Source organism: Mesoplodon bidens (genome assembly GCF_964165515.1).
Source record: "Mesoplodon bidens genome assembly, chromosome: 7".
NCBI classification, from domain to species: domain Eukaryota; kingdom Metazoa; phylum Chordata; class Mammalia; order Artiodactyla; family Ziphiidae; genus Mesoplodon; species Mesoplodon bidens.
This window is the reverse complement of record NC_138164.1, coordinates 111,881,641-111,907,286: the sequence shown is the minus strand read 5'-3', so window position 1 is coordinate 111,907,286 and position 25,646 is coordinate 111,881,641. Positions and strand designations below refer to the sequence as shown.

Genomic DNA, 25,646 nt, shown 5'->3' with positions numbered 1-25,646 from the left:
TTGACTCAGCTTAAGATAACTTTATGTTCCCTGGACATGAGTGACAAAAGAAAGTGTCTCAGAGATGCTCTGGATGGTAGAATTTGGGTGTAAAACTTTTCTCCATTACGTGTGACTATAGTCAAGCATCATCTTTTAAAAACACACTGGTGGCAGTGGCAACAAGACAGACGTGTGGAAGAAAACGATAATCACAAGCTGCTGCCGGTTTTTTATTTGCCGCTCAAAATTATGACCCAAGGGAAAAAACCTTAAGTGATAAGAACACAGCATCAGGGCAGAGAGGACAAGGGTGGTTGACTCTGCATTCGTTGCCATATGATTATCATCGTCTTCTTCGAGCTTGACTTCGAATGACAACGAAGAGTGGAACCCGCCCTGGGAGCCTCCTAGGGCTGCTCCACGCCTTCTGAGGACACTGCTGCGGGGAGACCGGGCCGGCGCTCCAGGGCCCCGGCGTCTGCAGAGGGGAGGGCCACGCTGAGGGCAAAGCTCAAGAGCTCGTCCTCTGCAGAGATGCTCACGGCAGCAAACCCAGAATCAGGCACATGTCACATTTAACTCTCGTACTTAGTATGCATTTGAAGCGGTCAGACTCTAAAAAAGTGTAATTCCTGTTTGGGCAATAAAAATCGATGTCTCCTAATGAAAGAAGTTCCGTGTTACAACATCCAAAACAAAACAAACAAACAAAAAACCCGGAAGAGTCCATCTGCCCCTCGCTGGAAAAGTCACCAGCAGATTTTCTCCAGCAGAGATTTCCCCAAAGGCTGCACTGGGCTCAAACAGAGGCGATCGGTTACTTGGTTCTGAGGTTTCTAAGTTCTTCTCCCACAGTCCCCCTGCCCATGGATGGTTCTAAGGAAAAGCCACAGGCCTTAAGTCTCCTCCCCCCACTCCTTCCCCCCTCCCTACGCCCACCTGAAGTCCCTCAACTAAGAGAGTGGAGCCTGAGAGCAAATGGATCAAAACAGAACCCAAGAATAGTCTTCGCTCTTCCAACTAGACAACTAAACTGTGATGTGCAGAACCTGACCACCCGAGGTCTCCCCTGGAGCATCAAAGTGGCCCATGTCCCACTGTGTCCCCAGGCCACCTCCCTGTGGTGAACTCTGAGCCCCTTCCACAGGGGCAGCTTTGAAGCTCCCAGTGGCATGCATGACAGCCCTGAGGCACGGAAGCGCTGGGGCTTGAATGCTTCACAGAAAGGACCCGTCAGCTGTACCAGATCCTGGGATGGAGAGCTGTCGGGGTTACATGCAGCCAGCCCCACTGGAGGCTCGCAGGGTGAAAGGGCAGTCCGGGCTGCGGGCTCCCTCCACTCGCCGCGCTCCCAAGATACGGTTTAAGGTGGTCTACGGAGAGCCTGACTGTGTGTAGTAACTAGGCCCCGGAAGGTACAGCCGCTGTTACCATGTCAAGAAATGTGGGTCCAGCAGAGTGAATGAACCAGGCCCCTTTGCAGCTGGTTCCCATGCCCCCGCCTGTAACCCCACCCACCAGCGTGACTGTCAGTGTGTAGGTGGACCACGGTTCCTTCCCAGGAGAAGTCTGTGGAATCCTTTCTTGACAGGTTTTTTTGTGTGCACAGGCTTCTAAGAGGTGGCCTTTTATGTTGGTAATATTTCACATACCTCTGAGCTGCAAGAAAGTCAGAAACTCGATTATCGTGCGCACGACATTGTTCTCCAGCAGCCGCCTGTCAAGGCTTCCTAGAAACCAGAGGGGATCAGCGTTGACGACCTTGGTGCCTGTCTTAGACCTGGGCACCTGGGGGGGTCACTGGCATGTCCCTCCCTCCCTCTCAGAGCCTGGCTCAGTGCAGTGGAGGCCCTGAGCCCCTTGTGGCCACCCCTGAGCTTACCCTCAGGTTTGCTGCTCCTATTTCTGGCGGCTAACAGATGGGGCCGGGCCAAGCTCAGGCCCTGGCTGTGGGTCAGCGTTGGCAGGAGCCTGATACCCCCCACTGCCCTGTGATTAAAGTCCTCTCACCTGGCCTGGCTTCATCTTCAGGCTCGAGTTCCCGCTTGCCAGTGAAGCCATGCTTGTCATGAAATGATCTGTGGTTGTCAATGGCATCTGTTTGCAAATCAGAGGAAAGCACCTGAGTGTTGTCACTATAATGGAAGGACACATGGCTGCTTGTAGCCAACACGTAACACAAGGGACTGTAAAAGCAAAGCCAAGGTCGGGAAACCATGGAAGAGGGAGCTGTTCCCCGTGGACCCTGAGGGAGGGACTTGTGCTGGGGCCACAGGGCACATCCCTTCTCCAGGGGCTGCGTCCCCCACGGGACAGGAGGGGAGCCTCCAGTCAAGAGGGGCAGCACGGGGCCAGCAGAGGGCACCGGCCCCAGGGGCGCAGACCTGGTGCAGGGAGAGGGGAGTGCCAAGGGGGCCCCGCGGGGGCTGGAGTTTGAGCTGGGTGCCTCCCAGGCAGAGGACAGGGGCTGGAGTCCTGCGTCCCTGAAAACGGGGTCGGGGGGGAACCACAGGATTTGCAGTTCTGATGTCATCAGAATTTTATGTCTCAAAGAGCACTGGCTGCTGTGTGGGAGACAGACTGAAGCCGGGGAGAGAGATAGAGACAGAGAGAAGGAGGAGGGGAGGGGAGGGAGGTTGTGTGTGTGTGCGTGTGTGTGCGCGCGCGTGTGTGTGCGCGAGAGTGTGAGTGTGTATGTGTGAGTGTGCGTGTGCGTGTGTGTGTGCACGCAGGCGCACACTCTGGGTGGAGTGACACGGGGGAATGGTAATTGCAGTTCCCTGGCGGTCCAGGGGTTAGGACTCTGCGCTTCCACTGCAGGGGCCCAGGTTCGATCCCTGGTCGGGAAATTAAGATCCCATGTGCTGAACAGCACGGGCAAAAAAAACAAAAACAAAAACAAAAGTATTGGAAAGAAAGAATGAGGGCTCTCCACCAAGTGCCCTGGAATGAAGAGAAGGGCCTGATAGAGGCCCTCTCCGGGCTAAAGGAGAAGGTCTGGCTCTCGGTCTCTGGCTACCTGGCCTGGTGGACTGTACCATCTCCAAGCCCAGACAAAAGAAAGCGAATTCATTTTTCCAGAGACAGAGGTCTTGGCATTAAATGTGGAGGAATGATAAGTAACCCGGCGCTTCTAAAGGCCACTGGGTGCAGTCAGGCTCAGACAGTCTTCAGCATTTTTATGTTGCCATTTTCTATGCTGGCCTGACAACAGAAGTCAGGAGCACAGTGTGACGTTGCAAAGAATTCTGACAAACAGCTGGTCTAGACAGACAGCTTCTGGTAATCCAGCTTGATAGTAAAAAACAGTTTGTTTTCTAACAGGATTTTTTGGCCGTGCCACAAAGCTTGTGGGATCTTAGTTCCCCGACCAGGCATCAAACCCGGGCCCCAGCAGTGAAAGCGCTGAGTCCTAACCACTGCACCGCCAGGGAATTCCCTAAGTCTTCTTGATAAATACATTTTCAGTATGCCAGTCACACGGACAAGTATTTCTGTTGAAGGGCTCCTTCTTTCTTTGGGGCCAGTGGCACACAGAGACGAGGTGCTTTCTCAGGGGAAGAACTGAGGGCTGCAAAGGGTTCAGGAAAACTCGTGCCCTTTAAATCAGTCCTTCCCTCCTGCGGGCGAAGTGACAAGACCACGTGGGGACTGGCTGCTGCGTTTGATCTGAGACTAAAGATGCCCAGCAGATCCTGCCTGTGGCCCCATTTAGTTTTTGTCATTTCTGTGCCTGTGTTTCTCAAAGCCCGGCTCTCAGGCACCCTCCAGGTGATCAGATAAACAACCATCTGCAGTGGGAGAACAGTCTGTACTTAAACTTGGGGATTAAGAACTAAAAGTAGCTCCCCGGGGTAGTTTAAATGGGGACCATTCTTCCCAACGACTCTGGAAGGATTGAGATATGAGCTATAGATGAGTTGTTCGCCTCCTTTCCGGCAGGAAGGTAGGAAATAAATAGAGGAGGATTTTTTTTTTTTTAAGGTTGATGGCTGTCCCCAAATCAACCATGCCTGCAAATTTGAAAGCTACGAGTAGGTAGGAGGTTGGATGGGAGGTAAAAGGTCTCCCCTCGCCCTCTCCTTTAGGACAATTAAAATCTGAAAGTGTCACTGCAGACAGAGGACGTGAAGAGAGCAGAGAGTGGAGGCTGAGTGGGCGAGGGGAGGCCGCAGTGGCCGTAGCCTGCAGTGCCCAGAGCTGTCCCCTTTAGCGCTGAAGGCATGGCCTGTCTGCACACACCCACTCCCCCGTTGCCTGCCGCCTCCTGCGCCCACTTAGGAATTCCACAGCAGCGAGCTGGTCACTGAGCCCCGGGCTCCGTGTGCCTCCCTGTAAATGCAGCAGTCGAACAGGGGGTCTCTGAAGGGCCCAGCTCACTGGATTCTCTGCATCATGAATGTAATCAAATTCCTCCCACCGAGTCCAGACGATGTCACCTCAAGGACAAGGCACCAAGCATCAGTCACTCTGCAGGACGGCTCCAGGGACAGATTTGGAGCAGGAAGAGGACCTTCTGCATTTAGTTTTGGGGCGAGCATGTTTTGGCTTCTCCAGGTCACCTGTGAATTCCTATCCCAGGCTTAGGCTCACGGAAGATGGAGATAAGGATGGGGTCTGGGGGTGACCTGGGGGTGCTCTGTGAAGCCAAGGAGTGGATGGGAACGTTTAGGGAGATACAGAGGGACCCAAGAGAGGGCCCAGAACAGAGCCCCAAGGGATGTCTGCATTCCAAGACAGTCACCTGGGAAAGCCTGAGCAAAGTCTGAAGCTAGGAATCCCAAGGGGTGCAGGGCAGGAGAGCCAGAGGAAGGAGAGGCTTCCGGAGGTATCAGGCCTGGGCCAATGTGCCGAGCGGTTGAGACTGGCCAGGCCGAGGAACGGGGATAAAAAGGGGGAAGGGTGCAGAGAAGGCAGGAGAGGGCCCTGAGGGTTTGCCAAGCTGCAGGCTGCAGGATGGGTCAGGGTTCAAGAAAGAGTGAGGCGCCCCAAGGCTGGGGGTGGGGGGAAAAATGGGGAGGCGACTGAGAATTGGGACATCCGGGGGACTGCCTTTCAGGGAATCAGTTAAACCTACAGAGAAACCATCCTGCCTCAAAGTCTCATGGAATACTCCCGTTTCCCTTTATCAGACTCAAACCGGAATATCAAGGTATCAGAGTGATGACCGGCTACCCCCCTATTTCGGAAACAGCAGGATGAGCACAAGCGCTACACCCAGCACTAGAAGAGCAGGTTCGGTGTCGAGAGGCCGTGCACCTGCCTCACTTACGTGGTCCGAGAAGGTAGCCAGCACTGTTCAGGGTCCAGCCTCTCTTTTCCTTCACCTTAAATGGGAGAAAGGGGGTCAGAGGGCAAGAATCTTGCCTGGTACCGGCTGCGCTGGCTCAGAGAAGCCCCAAAGGCCGCTTCTGCTTGTATAACCCACCATGGCAGCCTGTGAAGTTATCTACTTCAAATAATCACAGAACTTAAATTACAAACACACTTTAGTTACTCTTTCATATACTAAGCCAAGAGATGCGACCTGTTAAAGCAAGAGCTTTAAATGAAATTAGAAGGACGTTAAGTGAAATTCACTCAGACCTTCCGGGCATGATACCGGCCTTAGAATAATGCATGTACTTTTGGAAGCTGCAAGAAATTCCAGATTTGCTGATAAGCTATATTTGACATGAAAATAGGACCACTCGCTTTATCAAATGCTTCCTTTAGCGCCGCAGACCACAGACCCATAGCGCGCCCACTGGCTTTTAAGTGATGCTGAGAACACCTGTAGGTAACACCAGCTCGCACACGATGTACTGACGCTCTACTGAACTGAATGGAACTAGATTTGCTTCTCACTCGTCCGAGGCGCTAACCTCAAGTACAGCAGTGTCCATGTTTAGTGGTCAAGAGCCAGGGGCTGTTTACACACTGGGAGAGGCGAGGTGCCAGGAGGAAACGAGGGAGCCTCTGAGCGGAAACCGCCGCCCTCCGCCCAGCCCCCGCTGGTCTGCTCGCAGGAGCCGGGCCCCTCCCTGCGCAGCTCCCCGCGGCAGGGACACCCCCCCCACCCCCGCCCGCCCGGAGGCAGAATTGATGGCACAAGGCATCCACCCTCCCCCGAGTCTGGTTCTGATGCGGTTGCCCCCCTTTGCGGAGAAGGGGACCCGCTTGGGGAGCGTTTGCTCCCCAGCCTGCACTTACCGGCGACCCGAGCCCCAGGGTGGCTGAAAGGGCCGCGGCGAGGAGCAGCGAGGCGAGCAGGAGGGCGCAGCCTCTGGGCATCTGCAAGGGAAGGCGGGCGGTGGGGGACGGCGCGGGGAGGCCGGTCTCGGTCCCCAGGGCTCACGTCGGGCGGAGGCTCGGACCCCCGCCCCTGCGGGTGCGGGAAGGGCGGCCAGGAGCCGAGGGGCCGAGGGGCCGAGGACCGAGAGCCCGGGCAAGGGGCAGAGGCGCCGCGCCGGCCCCAGGGAAGGTCCACCCGCAGGCGGGCGCTCCGGAGAGGGGAGGGCGGAGAAAGGGGGTCCGCCTCCCGCTGGGGTCCCGGGGGCGCGGTACCTTGAGCGGCGGGGCCCGGGGGATCTGCAGGTCCTGGGGCGTCAGCGGGTCCGGGGATGTCGGCGGGGCCGCGCGTCCGTCGAGTCGGGTCGAGTAGGGTAAGGGCAGGGGGCTCTCACCGCATGGCGCGGCCTCGGGGACACAGAGGCGGGAAGCTCACGGCGGCCGGGCTCCCTCGACGTGTCAGCGCCCGGAGCCGCCGCCACCGCAATTTATGCGGCGCGTCCGGGGCCGCTCCGCCGCGTCACGGGCTCGGTTCCCGCCCCCCGCGTCCTCGCCGGCCCGAGTGTGCGGGAGGGACCGGAACTCGGTTCCCAAGGGGCGCTCGGAGCGCCTGCGGGAGGGCGGGGACGGCGGAGAGCCCCCCGCACCCCGCGCGAGAGCCCCCCGACCCGGCTGTTAGCGGCCCCGGGAGGGCGAGCCCCCCACCCCGGCACCGCGTCCCGTGCCGCCAGCGAGCCCTCCGCAGCCAGAGACCCTCAGTCCGAGCTGGGTGGGTCGCGGGGTCCTGAGCCCCCGGGGCAGGGGGCGCCGCGCGGGCCACACCCCTCGCACGCTTTTGCAGCAGCTGGATGGCGGGTTCAGCCTCAGAGCCATCCTTGGGGGGAGGACGGGAGGCCAAAGCTCGCCCAGCTTCCCTGCCTCCCAGTCGGTGCCCAGTGGTCCTCGGGGGCCCAGACCCCGTCCTGTTTTTCTAAAAGGGGGCAACTCAGCTACGGGGGCACTTAGGCTGTCGGTTCCTGGGGGCTGACTGGCTCTCCCGCCTCGGGGCTGTGGGCCCTCCTTACGTCCCTCAGGCGCTGCTGGGCCAGAAGGGGTCCCTGCAGACGTTCCCTTCATGGAACAAATATGGGTCCTCTAAGTTGACATGGTCTGTCACCAAGACACCACCCGGGGGGACACCCACTGTCGCTGCTTCTCCCTCAGCCTGGGTGAGGGGATTCTGTACAAATCCTGGGTGTGGCCCGTGACCCTGGCCAGGGAGAGTTAGGTGGGCACCAGAAGCCTGCAGACCCAGCAAGGCAGAAGCGAGGAGAGATGCTGTGACTTCCCAGGGCCAGCAGAGGCATTCAGACAAAGGAGGATGGCCCCCCCGGATAGCAGGCACCTGCTTCCCGGCACAGGCTGTGCTGAGACCCACGGCCAGCGTTATAATGGGCTCTGTGCACTCAGCAGTGACCCAGTGAAACACTGGCACCTCGTCATCTTGAAGACAGCCCAGTGTGAGGCAGATAAAATGGGTCACCATTAGAGTAATGGAAATCAAACAGAAAGCATAATTCTACCCTTGCTTTGTGCGCTGGCCCATCTTCCCTTAGAGGCCCTGCTCACCACCAAACACCAGCCTGGGCCTGGTAAGCAGGAAGAGCGAGTCCAGAGAAAACCGAGGCCACAGTCCAGCACGGGCTCATCCACGCGTCCCCGGAGAGCTCCCCCCGGCACCGCACGGGGACTGCGGCAGCAGATGGAAATTACAGTCTAGTGGAGACCTGAATGCACAAAAGCAGTTGTACAAATAACCACTTCATTATCATGAGAAGGAGGTACGTGTATTCAGGGAGCTTGACCTGAAAGGTGAGCAAGGTTGGCCAGGTGGGGCCCAGCACATTCCAGGTGAAAGGGATCACACAGGTAGGCCCCCGTTTTGGTCCTTTTCCCTTCCTCCTTCCTCCTGCCTGGAATGTGGATGCAAGGGCTGGAGCTGAGCAGCCATTTTGGATCACAAGGTGATGACTTTGGATGACAGCAGGACTGAAGGAGCCTGGGTCCCTGGGCTGCTGACCTCCAGGCTTGTTTCACAACAGAGAGAAAGAAACCTTTCTTTTACTTAAGCCAAATGCTGTTTGGAGGGTTTCTATTATATGTAGTTGGAATGACACCTCACTGACAAACGGTGTCTCACACAAAACAGTCGACGAATATTTGATGAATGAATGAATGAATACACATGAGTAAAGGGATGCATACCTCCAATGCTGGCTAGGAGCTAATGGTGGCGAGATGGGCTCATGAAAGGAGGAGGCTTAGCAGAAAGGATGACAAAGGGACGCGGTCAACTGATCCTATGGTGATCTCATTACTACTGAAGAAATGAGGAAATGTCTTGACCATCTAACCTTGGCTTTCATTTGACTCCACAAATGCTGCATCCTTGATCCTGCCCTTCCATGGGTTCTAGCTGCTAAGCCCAGCCCTACCTACGCCACCCACCCCAGTAGCTCAGTTGTCATGAAAAAAATCCCAGTTGCTCCCTAAAGATAGTAGCTTGTTAAGGATCTGGCCAAAGTGAAGGCTGATCTAACTCTATGAACGGTCTCTTGAGTGTATGTATTCGGCTCATCAATATGTCTTCGTTAAAGGATTCATGATACGTGTGAAGATTTGTTTACTTTGTCCATAGGAACAGTCGGTGTTTTTAGTAAGGGTGTGAGCTGAGGAGAAGGGAGAGATGATCGAGAAGAGGCATAAGCAGTTTGAGGACTTTGGCCGAGAGGATCCCCGCCTCCCTTTCCCAATCCTCGGGGGACCCCCCCCTCCCACTTCTTTGAACGTCTTGCTGGCCGGTGTCACGACCAGCCGCAATGGAAGCTGCAAAATGAGGTCTGCAATCGTGTGCGGTGCTGGTGCTCCACTGAAATCAGGGTTCTGAGCCAGAGGAAGGAAGATTGGCTGCTGGTCCCTGCGAGCAGCAGGCTCGGCCTCAGGCAGGGCCCCAAGGCAACTGTTTTCAAGGTTGCACACTTTTGTAAGATTTGAAATAAGCTATAAGCACAGTCAGTCCAGACCTGCGTCTTTCCACATCGCTCCCCAGCCGGGATCACCCTCGTGGAAAGTGGTGCTGGGGAGGCCCCAGGCATTTCCAGTTCTCAGGGGAGGTGGGAATGGGGATGCATTTAGCTGGAGTTCGGATGGGAGGGAAGATTTACGTGGTTCGTGGTGGGTGTGTTTACCGTGGGGTGGATCTATCTCACGTACATTTACGGTTGAGGTGCGGCCAGCCCTCCCAGGGTGGGACTGGCTCCCAGGAACACCCCCGGCCCACGGTGCCCACGCCCAGGCATCGAGGTCCGCCCTGCAGAGTTGCCGGCACATCTCCGAAAGCTGGGAGCTGGGGCTGGAATAAGCCTGGGGTCACTGGACGAGAAGAGAGACGGCAGTTCTAAAGGCGCTCGGGCAGCTCTTGATCAGCCGCCACCCTCCGCCAGTGTCTTGGGGGCCATCAGGGCCTCTCGTCAGGCCCACAACCCCACACCAGCAGCACCTCCCGCCCCCCGCATTGCTCCTGGGCAAGCTCAACTCTTGGGTGAGTGGAGGGGGGGGGGCATGGTGTTTTCCGGGTGGTCCAGCTTTGCTCATCTGGCAAGTCCGGGGCTCTGTGGTTTGAGCCATCCTTTCCCGCCACCTGCACCTCCTGCCCTGCTGGTGGGGAACCTTCCTCTTCCCTAAGCCCACCCTCAGCATCTTCTTTCCCCCAACTCCCCACTTTCCTGGGCTCTGGGCCAGGAAGTCTCCTCTCCCCAGCCCAGCTCCTCTCCCTTCCTGCTCCCCCGCACCACCAGGGAGGCTCCCACCCCAGCCCCGCCCCCTCCCCTGCTTCCTCCCACCCAGCCCCGCCCCCTTCTACTCTTGCCTGTGCCCTCCCCTCCCCCTCCCCGCTTCCCCTTCCCCCCTCCCTTCTCCCCATGGCAGCCCATCCTGAGGAGCTTCCCCAGGGAGTGTTGCTGCAGGTCGGAGGCTGGGTGTCTGGAATCCACCTGTGCCCTGGGGTGACTCAGCCTGGAGGAGGGGGAGCGCTGACCCTCTGGGGCTGGTGACTCAGCTGCAGGCCCGGACAGCAGCACGTGTTTCCTGGCCCTGAGTCCGATCCACGGGCAGCATCCCCAGGGCCATGTGGGAGCCCGTCTAGCTAATGGGATGTGGGGACCCAGCGGGGGGGGGGGCATTTCCATTCGGGGGCCTGAGCGTTGGCGGGGGAGGGGACGCAGCCGCCCTGTGCCCCACCCGCTTTTCAGGGACCCCGAATATTTTAAGGGACTTCAGAAACCATGAGCATTTTAAAACCTTCAGTTGAAGAATAATGGACAGACAAAAACGTGCTCCAGTGTGTTGAGCTGGCTGAATGCCCGCACCGCTCGGACTGCAGTGTCACCAGCCCCGGGTCCCCGGGTCCCCAGGCCCCGCCCCTCCCGGTCGCCTCCCGCCCAGGGTAGCCGCTGCGGGCTTCTAGCAGCTGTGACTTAGCTTGTTTTAAACTTTGTGGAAATGGAGTCACGAGGGTCTCTCTCCATATTCTGCCCGAGCTTCCTCCAAGTTGCTTTGTGTCTCTGTAAAACCCCAGAGCCTGTCAGAGGTGACCGTGCCCGGCCTGTGGCTCGCTCATGGGTGGACGGGAGTTGAGTCAGTCACTTAAAGGCACCGGGCTCTGTGAACCGCTGTGATTGACCGGGAAGCTCAGTCCTTCCCCAGCTTTGTCCATTCATCGGTACTGATGGACAGTCCCCTGCCGGGAGGGCCACTGGCCACAGTGGTTTGGGGGTAGGAGGCTGGAGACACGGCCCATCCCCCGTCATCCTAGAGCCCAGTTGGGTCAGGGCTGGGCCGTGGTCCCGCCTTTGCTCCAAGTTCAGAGCCATCCAAGGAAACAGACACAGAGGCCGGGACAGGAGCCGAGCGCCGGGTTCAAATCCCGCCTCAGTGTTCACAAGCTGCGTGGCCTTGAATCTGTCACCAACCCTCCCTGTGTCTCCATTTCCTGCCAGTAAATACACCCCCCCCCACTTCACAGAGTCTCTGGAAAAAGTAAGTGAGAGGGGAGGGGACATGGGTCAGCCAGCCGAGGACTCTGAATGGTGTTGGCCAGTTACCTAGACCGATCTGGAGTCAAGGCCAGGCTGTGCCGCGGCTCCCCGGGGGCTGCTGGGAGGACAAGGCCTATGGGGCCCCCTCTTTGGAGCGTGGGCTGTGCCTTCCATTTTTGTCTCCACGTTGACTTACTTTAAGTGCTCATTGTCAAAGACGTTGTAGCGGCAAAAGACAGAAAAGCGAAAGGCACAGAGTCAAAATCACCGCCATCATATCGCTTTTTAAAAAGTTTTAAAGATAAGAAACACTAGTTCTATGACCCACACGTCTAGAAGGAAACTCTGTAAACGGGCATGTGTGGTCTTCCAGGAGTGTCTGTGTTTTCACTGTGGTTCTATGTACACTTAAATAAAGAAAGCCATGTGGAATTTTGCTATGCTTGTTCTTCTGCAACCTGCTTCTTCCATTTGACATCTCGGATGGTTTTCCAGTTGAGGACCGCTGCATTCTTTCCACCGCAAGGTGCCCAGATCCCGGCTGACCGTCCCGGGTCACAGACATCGCAAGGTTCCCAGTGTCCTGGGGTGTGAGAGGAGTCCTGCTGCAGAATCCTCCAGGATCAGTGGATGGAGTCTCAGCCGTGGGGGCAGGGATGCAGGGTGCGCGCATCTCAACTTTTGTTAGAAGCACCAAGTGACCTTCTGGGAAGGCTGTGCCCACTTACAGTCCCCTTTCAGAGTCCAAGTGCCCTTTGCCCCAAACCCTGGCTGGGTGCTACCAAGCATTCAGATTTTGCCAGTCTGACAAGGGGCCTGTAGGAGTTTGCTGAGGCTGCCGAAACAAAGGACCACAAACCAGGCGGCTTAAACAAGAGCAATGTAACACCTCACGGCTCCGGAGGCTGGAAGTCTGAGATGAAGGTGTTGTCAGGGTTGGTTCCTTCTGAGGCTGTGAAGGAGAATCTTCTTCTTTTGCCTGTTCTGGACATAAATGGAATCACACACTATGTGGCCTGCTGTGCTTGGCTTCTTTCACTGAGCCTGATGCTGTCAGGGTTCATCCGTGTCGTAGCCTGTGTCAGTGCTTCATCCCTTTCTGGGGCTGAATAATCCTCCATTGTGAGGCTGGACCACGTTCTTATCCATTCATCAGTTGATGGACACTTGGGTTGTTTCTACCTCTTTGCTATCGTGAATAACGTTGCCCTGAACATTCGTGTACAAGCTTCTGTTCAAACACCCGTTTTCAATTCTTTTGGGTATATACCTAGGGGTTGAGTTGGTGGGTCAGAGAGTCACTCTATATTGAATTTTTAAGGAATTTTATTTAAATTTTTCATATTTTGTTCATCGTGGATATTTTACATTTATTTTGATTTTTAAATTAAATATTACATTGAAGGATTTGTCTCTGTTGTTGCGTTTTAGCCCTCCTTATATTTTGCACCTGGCCCTGTAGGGTGGGACGGGCAGGGTGGGGAGAATGGATGGAGTGAAGCTGTTTCTGGGAGGCAAACTCACCTCCATATTTTTGCACTTGCTGTTTCCTAGGTCTAGAACTTCCCTCCCACTTCCCATCTCAGCTTGCCTGGGACTGTGGTGTTTCCAAGAAGTCCCGAGCAAAGTGGGACAGTTGGTCACCCAGTTCCCACCATTTCTTTCCTAGCTGCTTCCTCTCACTCTTGGACAATGAGGTTTAGCTGGCCTGGAAGCTGTCCAAGGTCACGCTCCCTGGAGGGTCTTCTTTGCATCTCCCGTCCTGCCTCCCCTCTGGGTCATCCCTGCCATACCACTCCCACCTTTCTCTGGGTCCCTCTTGCTTTTTTAGTTGGCTCCTTTTCATCCCAAATGGCCCCCTAGCTAACTCAGGTGCTATTAAATAAAAACACAGGATGAACAGTTAAATTTGAATTTCAGATGAACGACAAATAAATTTTGATCGTACGTATATCCCGTGCAATATTTGGGACGTGTTATACTAAAACGTTATTTGCTGCCATCCGAAATTCTAATTTAACCAGGCATCCTAGCTTATTGGGCAGCTCTAGTGGTCAGGGTGAGGTAGGGTGTGTGGGAAGCCCTGTCCTCCAGAACCTCGAGTCTCGGTCACAGAGGTGAGCTGAGCAAGGATGATGCTCCCCTCATGTCCACAGATAAGTATTTGGGGTCAAGCTCTGCTCTGAGGAAAAATGAAAAGACCTGTGTGGGCTCCATATTTTTTTAAAAGAAGATATAGATCTGGTAGGAAAGTGGACGTGAGCACCAATTAAGAGGAAATCGGATTGACAGATCCTTCGTGGTAAGAACTTTCTTCCCTCTGTAATGCGTTGACAGCAAAACAAATCGTGCGTGACCCTGGGGGGGAAAAATTAAATTCTCAAACCCTGTTTATTATATTTGAAGAGTCAGGCTGACTTCCCAGAGGAAGGACATTGCCAATTACCATCTCCAGGGCCATCATTTTCCGGGGAGCACAGCTGTCCTGCAAGCTGCCCAGACAGCAGCCCCCTGCCCGACAGCTGGCCCTCCAGTCCAGCCGCAGCACCGGGGAAACTGCAGACTGTTTGCCGTGGAGGCAAGAGTTGGGAGGGGCTGCTGTGACGTTAGCAGGAAGCGGCTCTTGGGGACAGCTGTCAGGCCTGTCCCAGGCTTCTCCTGGCCACTGTGCTGGCCCCAGCTCGACCCATCAGGTGCTTACGCGTGGAGTCCAGCCCAGTCCTCCTTCCCAGCGTCCCCAGATCCCGTGTTGTGGGTATTTATTGCCGCGTAACAAATTGCCCCAAAACTGAGTGGTTTAAAGGAACAACATTTATTGCTTGCAGTTTTGCAATATGGGCTGGGCTTTGTCTGCTGCTCGCGGGCTCCCCCGGGTGGGCTGGCAGGGTGGTGCTGGTTGGTGGCTTGGAGCTCAGCTGGAGGGTGTGGCCGGGGCCCTCAGTCCCCTCCACATGGCCACTTGGGCTTCCTCGCAGCATGTTGGCTGAGTTCCCTGAGAGAGGCGAGGCCTGGACCCGGCACAGTGGCACTTCTGCCACGTTCTACTCTTGGTCAAAGGTTCAGTCCAGACGCAAGGGGTCGGGGGAATAGGCCCTGCTTCTCAGTGGGCAAAGCGTGGAAGAATCTGTGGCTATTTTCAATGGCCCACATCCAGTCTTGCCTGCCCCTCCTGGTCCGCGGCAGCCACGGTGAGCTTTCCTAAACACAGAACTGACCGTAACGCTTTCCTTTCGGGAAAACTTGGCAGCTTCATCATTGCCTGGGGAATCAGGTTCGAATGTTTTTTGTGGCATTTGAGCCTCTCCAGTGTCTGACGCTCACCCATCTGCCCATCCGTCCAGCTTCCCCAACTCTTTTATTCTCCAAATATTTGGTCCACACACAGGAGCAAATTGTTTCCAGGGATACATTTATCTTTGTTCTGGAAAAAAAATATTTTATACACACAGTGCATTTTCTTGATGGGTTCAGGTCATAAGATAGTAGTACTGCGTCACAAGAACTTGACAGTCTGTTTTCAGGCTGATTAAAGATATCTTCTTGCCCTTCTCCTCCAGCCACTTATTATTCTGTGTGCATTTAGAAAATAAAATTATTTTTTGGTGTTTCAGGGTTTTTTCCCACTCTGGTTTTATTTTAATTCTCAGTAATGAAAACAGAAACAGAATAGGAAATCCTGATGGCCAACAGGTACATGGAAATATGCTCAACCTCGCTAATTGCTAAAGAAAGGCAAATCAAAACTAAAATCACCTCACACAGGTCAGAATGGCCATTATCAAAAAGTCTACATATAACAAATGCTGGAGAGGGTGTAGAGAAAAGGGAACCCTCCCTACACTGCGGGTGGGAACGTAAATTGATGCAGCCACTATGGAGAACAGTATGGAGCTTCCTTAAAAAACTAAAAATAGAGCTACCATAAGATCCTGCAATCCCACTCCTGGGCATATACCCTGAGAAACTATAAGTTGAAAAGATACACGCACTCCAGTGTTCATAGCAGCACTATTTACAGTAGCCAAGACATGGAAGCAACCTAAATGTCCATCGATAGATGAATGGATAAAGAAGATGTGGTACCTATATACAATGGAATATTACTCAGCCATCAAAAAGAATGAAATAATGCTATTTGCAACAACATGGATGGACCTAGAGATGGTCATAGTAAGTGAAGTAAGTCAGACAGGGAAAGACAGATATCATATATCACTTATATGTGGAATCTAAAAAAGTGGTACAAGTGAACTTATTTACAAAACAGAAATTGACTCACAGACATAGAAAACAAGCTTATGGTTACCAAAGGGGAAAGGTGGGGAAGGATAAATTAGGAGTTTGGGGTTAACAGATATACTACTATATATAAAATAAATAAACAACAAGGACCTACCATATAACACAAGGAACTATACTCAATATCTTTTAATAACCTATAATAGAAAAGAATCTAAAAAAGAATAGATATATATAAAAAACTGAATCACTTTGCTGTACACTTAAAATTAACACAACATTGTAAATCAACTATATTTCAAAAAAAATTTTTTTTTAAGTTAAAAACACAATAGGAAAATTTCAGGTATTAATGGGCCAAATCTTTCTTATTTAAAAAAACCACAGCTTGGACTTCCCTGGTGGCGCAGTGGTTAAGAATCCGCCTGCCAACGCAGGGGACACATGTTCGAGCCCTAGTCCGGGAAGATCCCACCTGTCTTGGAGCAACTAAGCCCGTGCCCCACAACTACTGAGCCTGCGTTCTAGAGCCCGCGAGCCACAACTACTGAAGCCCACGCACCTAGAGCCTGTGCTTCGCAACAAGAGAAGCCACTGCAATGAGAAGCCCGTGCACCACAATGAAGAGTAGCCCCTGCTCGCTGTAACTAGAGAAAGCCCGTGCGCAGCAGTGAAGACCCAACGCAGGCAAAAATTTAAAAATAAATAAATAAATAAATAAATAAAACCTGTGCATTAAAACCAAAAAAAAAAAAAAAACACCCACAACTGTTTGGATAGATAATACATTGAAAAATCAAAATGAATATGAAAGGCACCCACTGAGATGTCTCTCTTCCATCCCCACCCATCAACGTTGCTTCCGCCCAGATGACATGGGTACAGCTTATTAGGAGTGGGGGTGGCCTTCTGGTGTTTTCTTAATAAACCTGCAAGGAAAGAGGAGTATGTATGCAGGAGCAAAAAAGAAAGGAAACACCGTCTGCACTGCCCTGAAGAGGCCCTGGAATCAGCGCAAGGGAGAGCCGCCCGTCCCTCTGTCTCCTGGGCTGCGGTGGATCCCGTCTGTCCGCACTGGGGACCCACGGGAAGTGATGCTGTGCACACCCTGGTCCGTGTTTGTGGCGGCATCCCAAGTGCAGGGGCGGGTCGAAGGTGCAGGCTCGGTGTTTGGATAGATTTTGCCCAACTGCTGTCCCGGGGTTGTACAGTTTTGCTCACTCTTGTTGACGAAAATCCAATGAACTATCAAGTTAAGAAATAAAAAAGGGAATTTTAGTTGAGCCAAACTGAGGATTATAACCCGGGAAGCAGATTCTCAGAAAGAAGTTGAAGGCACAGTCACATGCCTCTTCGAGACAAAGGATCGTACATCACAATGACACATTGATACTTTACATGATGTTCACCAAGGACTCAGAGCCCGGGTAACCCCATACAGAGAGAGCAGCCAAGTCACCGTGACCCGCCACAGAATGGGAAAGAGCACTGTTCTTTTAAGGAGTTACACGGCCAGCATCAGAAGAAAGAAAACACTTGATCTTTTTTTTTTTTTTTTTTTGGCTGTACGCGGGCCTCTCACTGTTGTGGCCTCTCCCGCCGCGGAGCACAGGATCCGGACGCGCAGGCTCAGCGGCCATGGCTCACGGGCCCAGCCGCTCCGCGGCATGTGGGATCCTCCCGGACCGGGGCACGAACCCGCGTCCCCTGCATCGACAGGCGGACTCTCAACCACTGCGCCACCAGGGAAGCCCCTAAAACACTTGTCTTTACGGTGGAGCAGGACCCCCATCTTCGAGGAGCTCTGGTTCATGTGCAGCACAGATGCACGTTAGGGAGGGAGGGGAGGCCAAACACACACACAGAGAATTTTACGTTTAATTTTTCTTGTCCTGCCTTAGAATATAAATTTTATTCCATCACACTCCAGTCCTGTATGGGGGCACTGGATTCCCTACAAGAGTGTGGGCAAACCGGTGGGTTTTGGCCAATCTGACAGCTGAGAAATGACCACTCAGGATAGTTTTGATGCGTGTGTCTTTCATAGGAGTGTGAAAGGTGTCTTTTTCTACACTAAGGGCCGTTTGCATTCCTTCCTCTGCCTTGCTCCTGCCCTTTACCTACTTCCTTTATTTTTTTTTTAAGGTTACAATCATTTTTTTCAATATTTTACTTTATTTATTTCCTTATTTTGGCTGCACTGGGTCTTAGCTGTGGTACACACGATCTTCGTTGCCACGTGTGGGATCTTAGTTGCGGTGTGTGGGATTTAGTTCCCCGACCAGGGGCTGAACCCGGGCCCCTTGCACTGGGAGTGTGGAGTCTTACCCACTGGACCACCAGGGAAGTCCCATGCCCCCTGTTGTAATGTTGGTGTTTCCCCACTCAAAGAATTCTTCGTGGGCTGGGAAGATAAGCCTCTGGCCTGTATTAAGAGAGCCAAATATTTTTGCGTTTAGCGTTCGTGTTCTGACTTTGCTGATGGAGATCTTTTCTTCAATGTGCTTGAATTGATCAATCTTTAATTTTATGGATTTTTAAATCCACTAGAAAGACCTTTCCCACTCCAAGGTGGAAAAGGAATCTGCTCATATGTTCCTCTAAAAATGTTTTGTGATTTCACTTTTTGCCATTTAACTTATTGTCAGGGTCATCTCGCCGTTTCTTAGAAAGTCAGATTACTCCACTGAAACACAGTGAGAAAAACACACATCAATCGATTTAAATAACTGTACATTGGGTTTGGTCATTGTAAAGCTAACATATCCTCATTGGCCCAAATCGGTGAGGACGTGCAGAGGTGGATGAGGGCAGGGAGAAGTCATTCTTTGCCACGTGGCCTGGGGGCCTGACGTCCCATGTGAATTTCGCAGAAACACCCACAGGTTTTATTTGGACTGCCTCATTGCTGTCACACAGTTTAACTTTGGGCTCCACACCAGCTCTGCGGTAAAAATAGCACCAGCAGGGCTTCCCTGGTGGCGCAGTGGTTGAGAGTCCGCCTGCCAATGCAGGGGACACGGGTTCGTGCCCCGGTCCGGGAAGATCCCACATGCCGTGGAGCGGCTGGGCCCATGAGCCATGGCCGCTGAGCCTGCGCATCCAGAGCCTGTGCTCCGCAACGGGAGAGGCCACAACAGTGAGAGGCCCGCGTACCGCAAAAAAAAAAAAAAAAAAAAAAAAGAATTGCAACAGCAGTCACCTGGGTTGGCGCCACTGAGGGACCCAATTTGGGGCTGTTCACGCCTCCACCTCACTCCAGATGGTTCTTTTGGTGGGACCTGCATCCGACACATAAATTAGAGACCTGCTGTGCTTCCGAGGCTGTAGCCGACAGGAAATGTGTTCATGTTGGTTCCCCTAGGAAATACCAGCACCTGTGAGGTGCGGCCATCCTCAGGGTGCTTGCAGTCCAGCTGGGAGGGGACACCAAGTCCCTTGACAAAGAATTTAATGAAACCACCTCGGCAAAGGGCATCGGAGCACAGACTCTTGAGGTTCAAATGGACAGTGGGTCCTTCAGGCCCATCCTAATGAGGGTCGGAGTAGAGGTCTTATCATGGTCTGGGATGGCCAGGTAGGGTTGCAACCTCAGTTGGCCCTTGAGCAAGGACAAGATTTGAGGGAGACTGTTGAATGAGGCCTCTCCTAGCTGTGACAGAAACCCAACTCGAACCAGCCTGAGCAGCACTGGAAATGTACTGACTCAGGTAACTGAAAAGTCCTGAAATGGGGGAGGGGGTTTCAGGTCAGGATGGATCCAGGGGCTCCAACAATGATACCAGTACCCAGACTCTCTCCCTGTCTCCCCCAGCTCTGCTTGCTTCTTTGGGGGCTTCGCTAGCAGGTGAATCCCCCTGTGGAAGCAGGAGGGATGCCCTGAGCTCTAGGCTCAGCAAGTCCAGCCAACACAGAGCAGGTCTCAGAACTGATACCATTGGATTGAGTCACAGTGCTTCCAGGGCATCTGTCACGCCCCCGCCCCTGTGAGCCCCTCCCCATGCCCCTGGGCCCAAGACCTCGCACATCGGAACCAAGGGACCATGCAGGGGCCGACTGTTTTCCGGGCGGTGGCCCAGGCTCGGCCGGGGCGGGCGGAGCTGCAGCTCCTCGGGGACCCTGGGGACCCGGGAAGAGACCCCTCACACAGCACAGGAGGAGGCTCTCAGGTTCATTATCATCCCAACATGAGGAGACTGATGTCACTGGGGATGCTTATGTTCATTTTGCCGTTTCAGTTTGATCAATGAAAGGACATCGTGTAAGAATGTCCTGGTTAGATTTTATAACTCAGATGGTCCCAAAGTAACCTCCAGATCACCTAGTGACAAGGGAGGAAAGAAAAGCACATTTAGTTTCTTCTGTTGAAATAGTTTAGCTATGAAGATGGCTGTTTGTATTATCGCCTCGTAACAAAGAAGATGTTTGGAAATTATCTTAAAATGTTCCCTTTCCTAAGAAACAATATATAGTAAATAAGGTGTATTTTCACCAAGAATAAAATGTCCAGAAAGGAACGTTCTTTTTTTTTTTTTTTTTTTTTTTTTGCGGTACGCAGGCCTGTTGTGGCCTCTCCCGTTGCGGAGCACAGGCTCTGGATGCGCAGGCTCAGTGGCCATGGCTCACAGGCCCAGCCGCTCTGTGGCACGTGGGATCTTCCCAGACCGGGGCACGAACTCGTGTCCCCTGCATCGGCAGGCAGACTCTCAACCACTGCACCACCAGGGAAGCCCCAGAAAGGGAAGTTCTTAAAAGCAGAATAAATGACAACCAGCACACGGTGAGACTTGTCACCTCCAAGGAGGCCAGGGGTTTGGGGACTGGAGTGAGGGGACTGGGGCGGGGGGACTGGAGCTGGGGGGCAGGCTGGGGGCAGGAGGGGCCCATTAGGAAACCAGGCCTCTCTTTGGCAGCCGTTCCAAAGGCTGACATCTGAACCGTGAGCAGACAAAGGCCACTGCCGTTCTAAGTCCGAAGCACCGGCCACTTTGCTGGTTCAGGGCACCGTTTGCTGCAGCCCGATTAGAGGCCGCCTTCTTTGCAATGTGTCTGAAGTGCGATAATTTGGCTCCTTTGGTCACTTTTTGGTTTGATTTCCCTTTTCCCAACCTCCCACGGGACATGAGAGGGGCCATTAGGGGGACTTTCATCTGACATTTTCTTTTGGAATCCAAGTCCTCGATGGTCCTGCTGAGTCCGATGCGGGGGGGCCACGGGGGCAGATTCTGGGCTGGAGCCAGGGTGGAGGACTGTGCCCTGGGAGGTGCTCAGTGGAGCTTGCTGGCGGGGTGGGGGGAGCTTTCACAGGGTAGAGGCTGCTTTCCTAGTCCCAGAGGAAAGGAAGCCTGCCTGTTGATCTTCAAATGCGGGAAAAGTCTCATCCCATTGCAAAAACGTGTTACCAATTTGTAGTTTTTTGGAGAAACTTTTCAGTTGACAGAGTGCATCCAAGTGGGGAGGGAGGGACAGACCTCTCACCCAGCCTGGTCACGGATGCCCTTCCGGGAGGGGCCGCTAGGTCCAGGTCCACTCCAGGCCTGGGGCTCCAGGTGGACAGAGGGGTGCTGGAGGGAGGTGGGCTCCCCGAAGCTCCACCTCTCAGGAGGTCGCCTTGACTCACCTGAGGTGCCTGGGGAACTGGACTGAGCTGTGGTCCCAGCTGGGGGGCAGATCCGGGGGGAGGGGGAGGAACCCGGGTGAGGCTGGTGGGCCCTCACGTCTCTGCCCCGGGCAGGCGGTTCTTCGCTAGCGATACAGGTTTCCCTCAGCCTGTCGTTCTTAACTGGTGCCTTTCTTAGACGGTTTACAGAGGTGAATTATGAAAAGTCTATATATGATCTAAATCACATACATATATCTGATCACAGATGCCACGGGGAGCAAATTTAACTTACACCCCAACTTGGTTGTGCAGAGAAAAGATTTTTTAATTTTGTCTATTAACTAATGTCCCTAGTACCCCACTTGTGAGAAACCCTCAGCCGCCTCTCTCTTTGTGTCCTGATTCTCTCTGTATAAATTCCTAATAATGAAATAATTGATTCAAGAGTATGGGCTTTTTAATATTCTCGAAATCTGTGGCCAAATTCCTAAATACATGTGGTTCTTCATCTCATAACTCTTCCTGGGGCTCCCACCTGGGGGCACAGCCTGCGGAGCTGAGCCCTTGCAGGGGGTGGGACCTCTGACTTCAGTCCAGCACTTTGCATTGTCAGGTTGACTGGACATGCACACCTGTGTCCCCAGCAGCATTATTCACAGCAGCCCAAACGCCCACGGGTGGATAACATATAAACAAGATGTGGTCTCCATACAATGGAGCTTTAATTAGGAAGGAAATTCTGACACACACGCTACAACATGGGTGAACCTTGAGGGCATTACGCTCAATGAAATAGCACGTATGATTCCAGGTGGAGGAGATCCCGAGAAGAGGCAAATTCATAGACACAGAAAGTAGAATAGAGGTTCCCAGGGGCTCAGTGGGGGATGGGAATAGGGAGTTAGCGTTTGATGGAGACAGAGTTTCTTTTTGGAAGAATGAAAAGTTTCTGGAAATGGATAGTGGTGATGGTTGCACAACATTGTGAATTAATTAATTAATTAATTAATTTATTTATTTATTTATTGCATTGAAGTCTATTTTTTGTTGTTGTTGAGAAAGCATTACTGTATCATTAAGACTTTATTTTAATGGAAAGCAGGAAAATCACACATGCCAACAGTATTTGAAGACAAAGAAGATATTTCTGTATACTGTGATTTGATTTGTGTTGTCTATTTTCTTTTAAATACTTGTCAACTTGGTATATTTTTCTTTTTCTTCATGGTCAGCTATTAATTTTTGGATGAATTTTAAAATTCATTGGTAACTTTATGCTACTTTTATTTTTATATTTTAACAAATTTGTAATCCATGTTTCTTGTACTTTTTTTTTTTAAATTTTTTTGGAGTATAGTTGATTTACAATATTGTGTTAGTTTCAGGTGTACAGCACAGCGATTCAGTTATTTATGTATATCTATATATCTATTTTTTTTAGATTCTTTTGCCTTATAGGTTATTACAGAGTATCGAGTATAGTTCCCTGTGCTATACAGTAGGTCCTTGTTGACATGGTGAATATATTTAATGCCAATGATTTGTAGGCTTAAAAATGTATGAAATGGTAAATTTTTTGTTATGTATGTTTTACCATAATAAAAAAAAAAGTGAAAAAAATGGCTAGAGGGAATACAGCTGACCCTTGAACAATACGGATTTCACCTGCGCAGGTCCACGTATATGCAGATTTGTTTCAATAAATACATATGTGTACTGTAAACATATTTTCCTCTTCCCTATGATTTTCTTAATAACATTTTTTTCTCTAGCTTACTTAACTGTAAGAAGACAGTATATAATACATATAAAATACATATAATGGAAAATATGTTGGGGCACTGTGCATCTATCAGAGTAGGGTTTCCCGTCACCAATAGGCTATTTGTAGTTAAGTTTGGGGCGACTCAAAATCACACTCAGATTTTCGGTTGTGTGTGCCCCTGATGCCCGAGTGGTTCATGGGTCAGCTATAATATCCTCCAAGCAATGTAATGTAATTCATTACAAACTCCCTTGCAAAAGTAATCTGGAAAAATGTTTTTACAAATTTCAAAACCTAGCTTCCAAAGTCTGTTGTGTTCCCAGTAAGGTTGGAAACGTCGGTGAAAAGTGACAAAATGACAGGCTGTTGAGTGGTGACACCACATGAATCATGCTATAATCGTCCTCATCAGGCCTGCGGGGCCCCTTAATGTCGAAAATGCTCTCTGATTATTATATAAACTTGTGCCTGTCAAGAGACTCATGAGGGTGGCGTGACCCTTTTGATGGCATTATCCCAACTTCTTTAAGTCTCATTTCTAGGTCATTGTGATGGAAGGATTCTTAAATGAATGTTGTAGTTTAGATTTGAAAACCCTGGCGAACGCTCCTTGCATTGTTTCCCCGTCAGTAATCCATCTGGATGTGGGCTTGTCCTGCTGCAGTTCCACAGAGTGGGGAGGCAAGGGCGGGGGGGAGGGTCTCTGTTTTCTGGGGGCGGTCAGGTGCCGGTTCCCCAGGGTAGGCACCTCCTTAGGGATCTGGGGACCGTGTCGAGTTGGGGGCAGGCAGCCATCGGCGTGGGACGGGGGGCCCAGGCCCCATGCCCTGGTCTTCACTTCCCCTCTCTGGCTGCACCCTGACCACCGAGCCCCTGGCACCGAACCCAGACCCCCACCGCCCCTGTGCACCCGTCCCTGCCATCCGGGTGCCCACGGCCCGCTGCAGCGTCCTCCCTACTGCGCTGCCCTCAGCTGTGCCATGGGGCGCCCAGCCCGGAGAAGTCAGGGAGCTTCACCTCCCCTCTGCTCAGCCCCTAATGAATGGCTAAACAGACTTCCTTCCCCAGGATGGAATAACCCTGGGAGGTTGCGAGCACCCCAGAGCTCCCACGGGCCCAGGCTGAGGCATGTCTGTCCTGCTTCCCTCTCTGCCCTACAGGTTCCCCCCCAGGTCACGCCCTCAACAACCCACCCGCACAAGACTCCCTATACCAGGCTGCGCTGGAGGGAATCTCACCCAGGGCAGATGGTAAAAGCCAAGGGCTTGAAGTGACTCAGACCTGGCCTCAAGCCCTGGATCTTAGGAGCCGTGAGAGCCATGCGACCTCTTTAGCCTCTCCTTCTCATCTGCTTGAGCTGGTGCCTGGCAGTCTTTGTGTGCCATGAGGCTCCCCACCTCCAACAAGCCAGGAGGGGTGGAACCAGGCTGAGCACCTGGGGCAGCTGACACGGGTGGGTCCGTCAGACCTCCTCCCTCAGAATTTGGGATTGGGACTGAGAAAGCGAACCTCCAGCCCCCCACCCCCTGGAGGGATAAATCCCAGCCCCCACTCCCATCCCCTGGAGTGTGGTGTGTGAGTGTGTGTGTGTGTGTGCCCACACAAGTCTGGGGCTGTGTCTCTGGGTGTGACCCAGACCCCTAGGTCATGGCCACCTCGCCCTGCCGGAATCCCCTCTGCTTCTTCTAGGTGTGACAGACCCTTTCTGTCCTCGGGCCCTGCCAGGCCTCATGTCAAGAAAATGAGGTCTCCCTGCCTAGGGTCTCTGCCCCCTGGGCTTGGGGCTTCTGGGCAGGGACCTGCCGAAGGAGAGGCCGGGCTGGGGGTCCGCCAACCTGGTCTGTGCAGGGACTGGGGGTCTTTCCCTTTTCCCAGCTGGTGGCGTGCTCTCCGGGAGGGGCCTGGCTCTGGGCGTCTGTGCCCCGCCCCCCAACCCAGGCCTCCCCGCACCTCCTCTGCCCTGACTCCCCGCTCACTTCCTGGCCTTTGATCCCTCTCTCCCGACCTGGGCCACAAAGGCCTTTCAACTGCTCTGGAAAATGTTCAGACTCTAGTTTTCCAAATCAAATTTGACTAGGTTATTTTTTCCGTTTAAAAAAAATGTCACTGTGCCTGGCAAGTTTCCTAACTGAATAGTATATAGCAAATGAACTTTGAAAAAAACAAACAAATCCCCTAAAGACGTTCGGAAGTGGAAGCTACTTCTGTCTGCCTTCTGTTGACACTGGTTGAGCACATCCCTTCACGGAGCAAGTTGCCTTAGACACATCAAAGCCCACAGGCCGCCAGGGGATTTCAAGCAAGAAGGAAACCGGCTGAAAACACTGTGCACCTGGAAGGGCTGGGTTTCTGGGCAGGAGGGGGCCCCCCTCGCCCCCAACTCCAGGCCGGCCTCCTCTGGGGCGTTTCCCCTCCCCCTGTGGCCGGGCTTGGTGAGGGTCACCCCAGCTGGTGAGGGGAGAGGCTGATGAAAACCTCCCGTCGCCAGCCCAGATCCCAGCTGCTCCCCAGATGCTCTCCCAGACCCCCAGCTTTCCAAGCTGGACCACCTGGAGGGGGGCGCGGGTAACAGATCAGGAATCATGGGGCAGACATGCGGCCGGCCATCCCTCCCAGCCGCCCACAGGCTGGGGCCGCTGCAGAAACAGGGGTCCCTGAGCCCGGTCTCGTCCCCCTGCGGGGAGGGGCACGGGCAAGCCAGCAGGGTCTCAGG

The 25,646-nt window shown here is 53.0% G+C and overlaps 1 protein-coding gene across 1 annotated transcript; it reads right to left on the bottom strand.

Annotated features, from left to right (window-relative positions):
* Positions 1-206: 206 nt before the first annotated feature.
* GAL (galanin and GMAP prepropeptide) lies at positions 207-6,697 on the bottom strand. Its single transcript, XM_081240781.1, has 6 exons — positions 6,529-6,697; positions 6,175-6,255; positions 5,255-5,309; positions 1,993-2,079; positions 1,635-1,712; positions 207-460 (listed from the first exon to the last, which is right to left on the bottom strand). Exons 2-6 carry the CDS (start codon positions 6,253-6,255, stop codon positions 390-392), a joined length of 372 nt encoding a protein of 123 aa, XP_081096907.1. The 5' UTR covers positions 6,529-6,697; the 3' UTR covers positions 207-389.
* Positions 6,698-25,646: the final 18,949 nt, after the last annotated feature.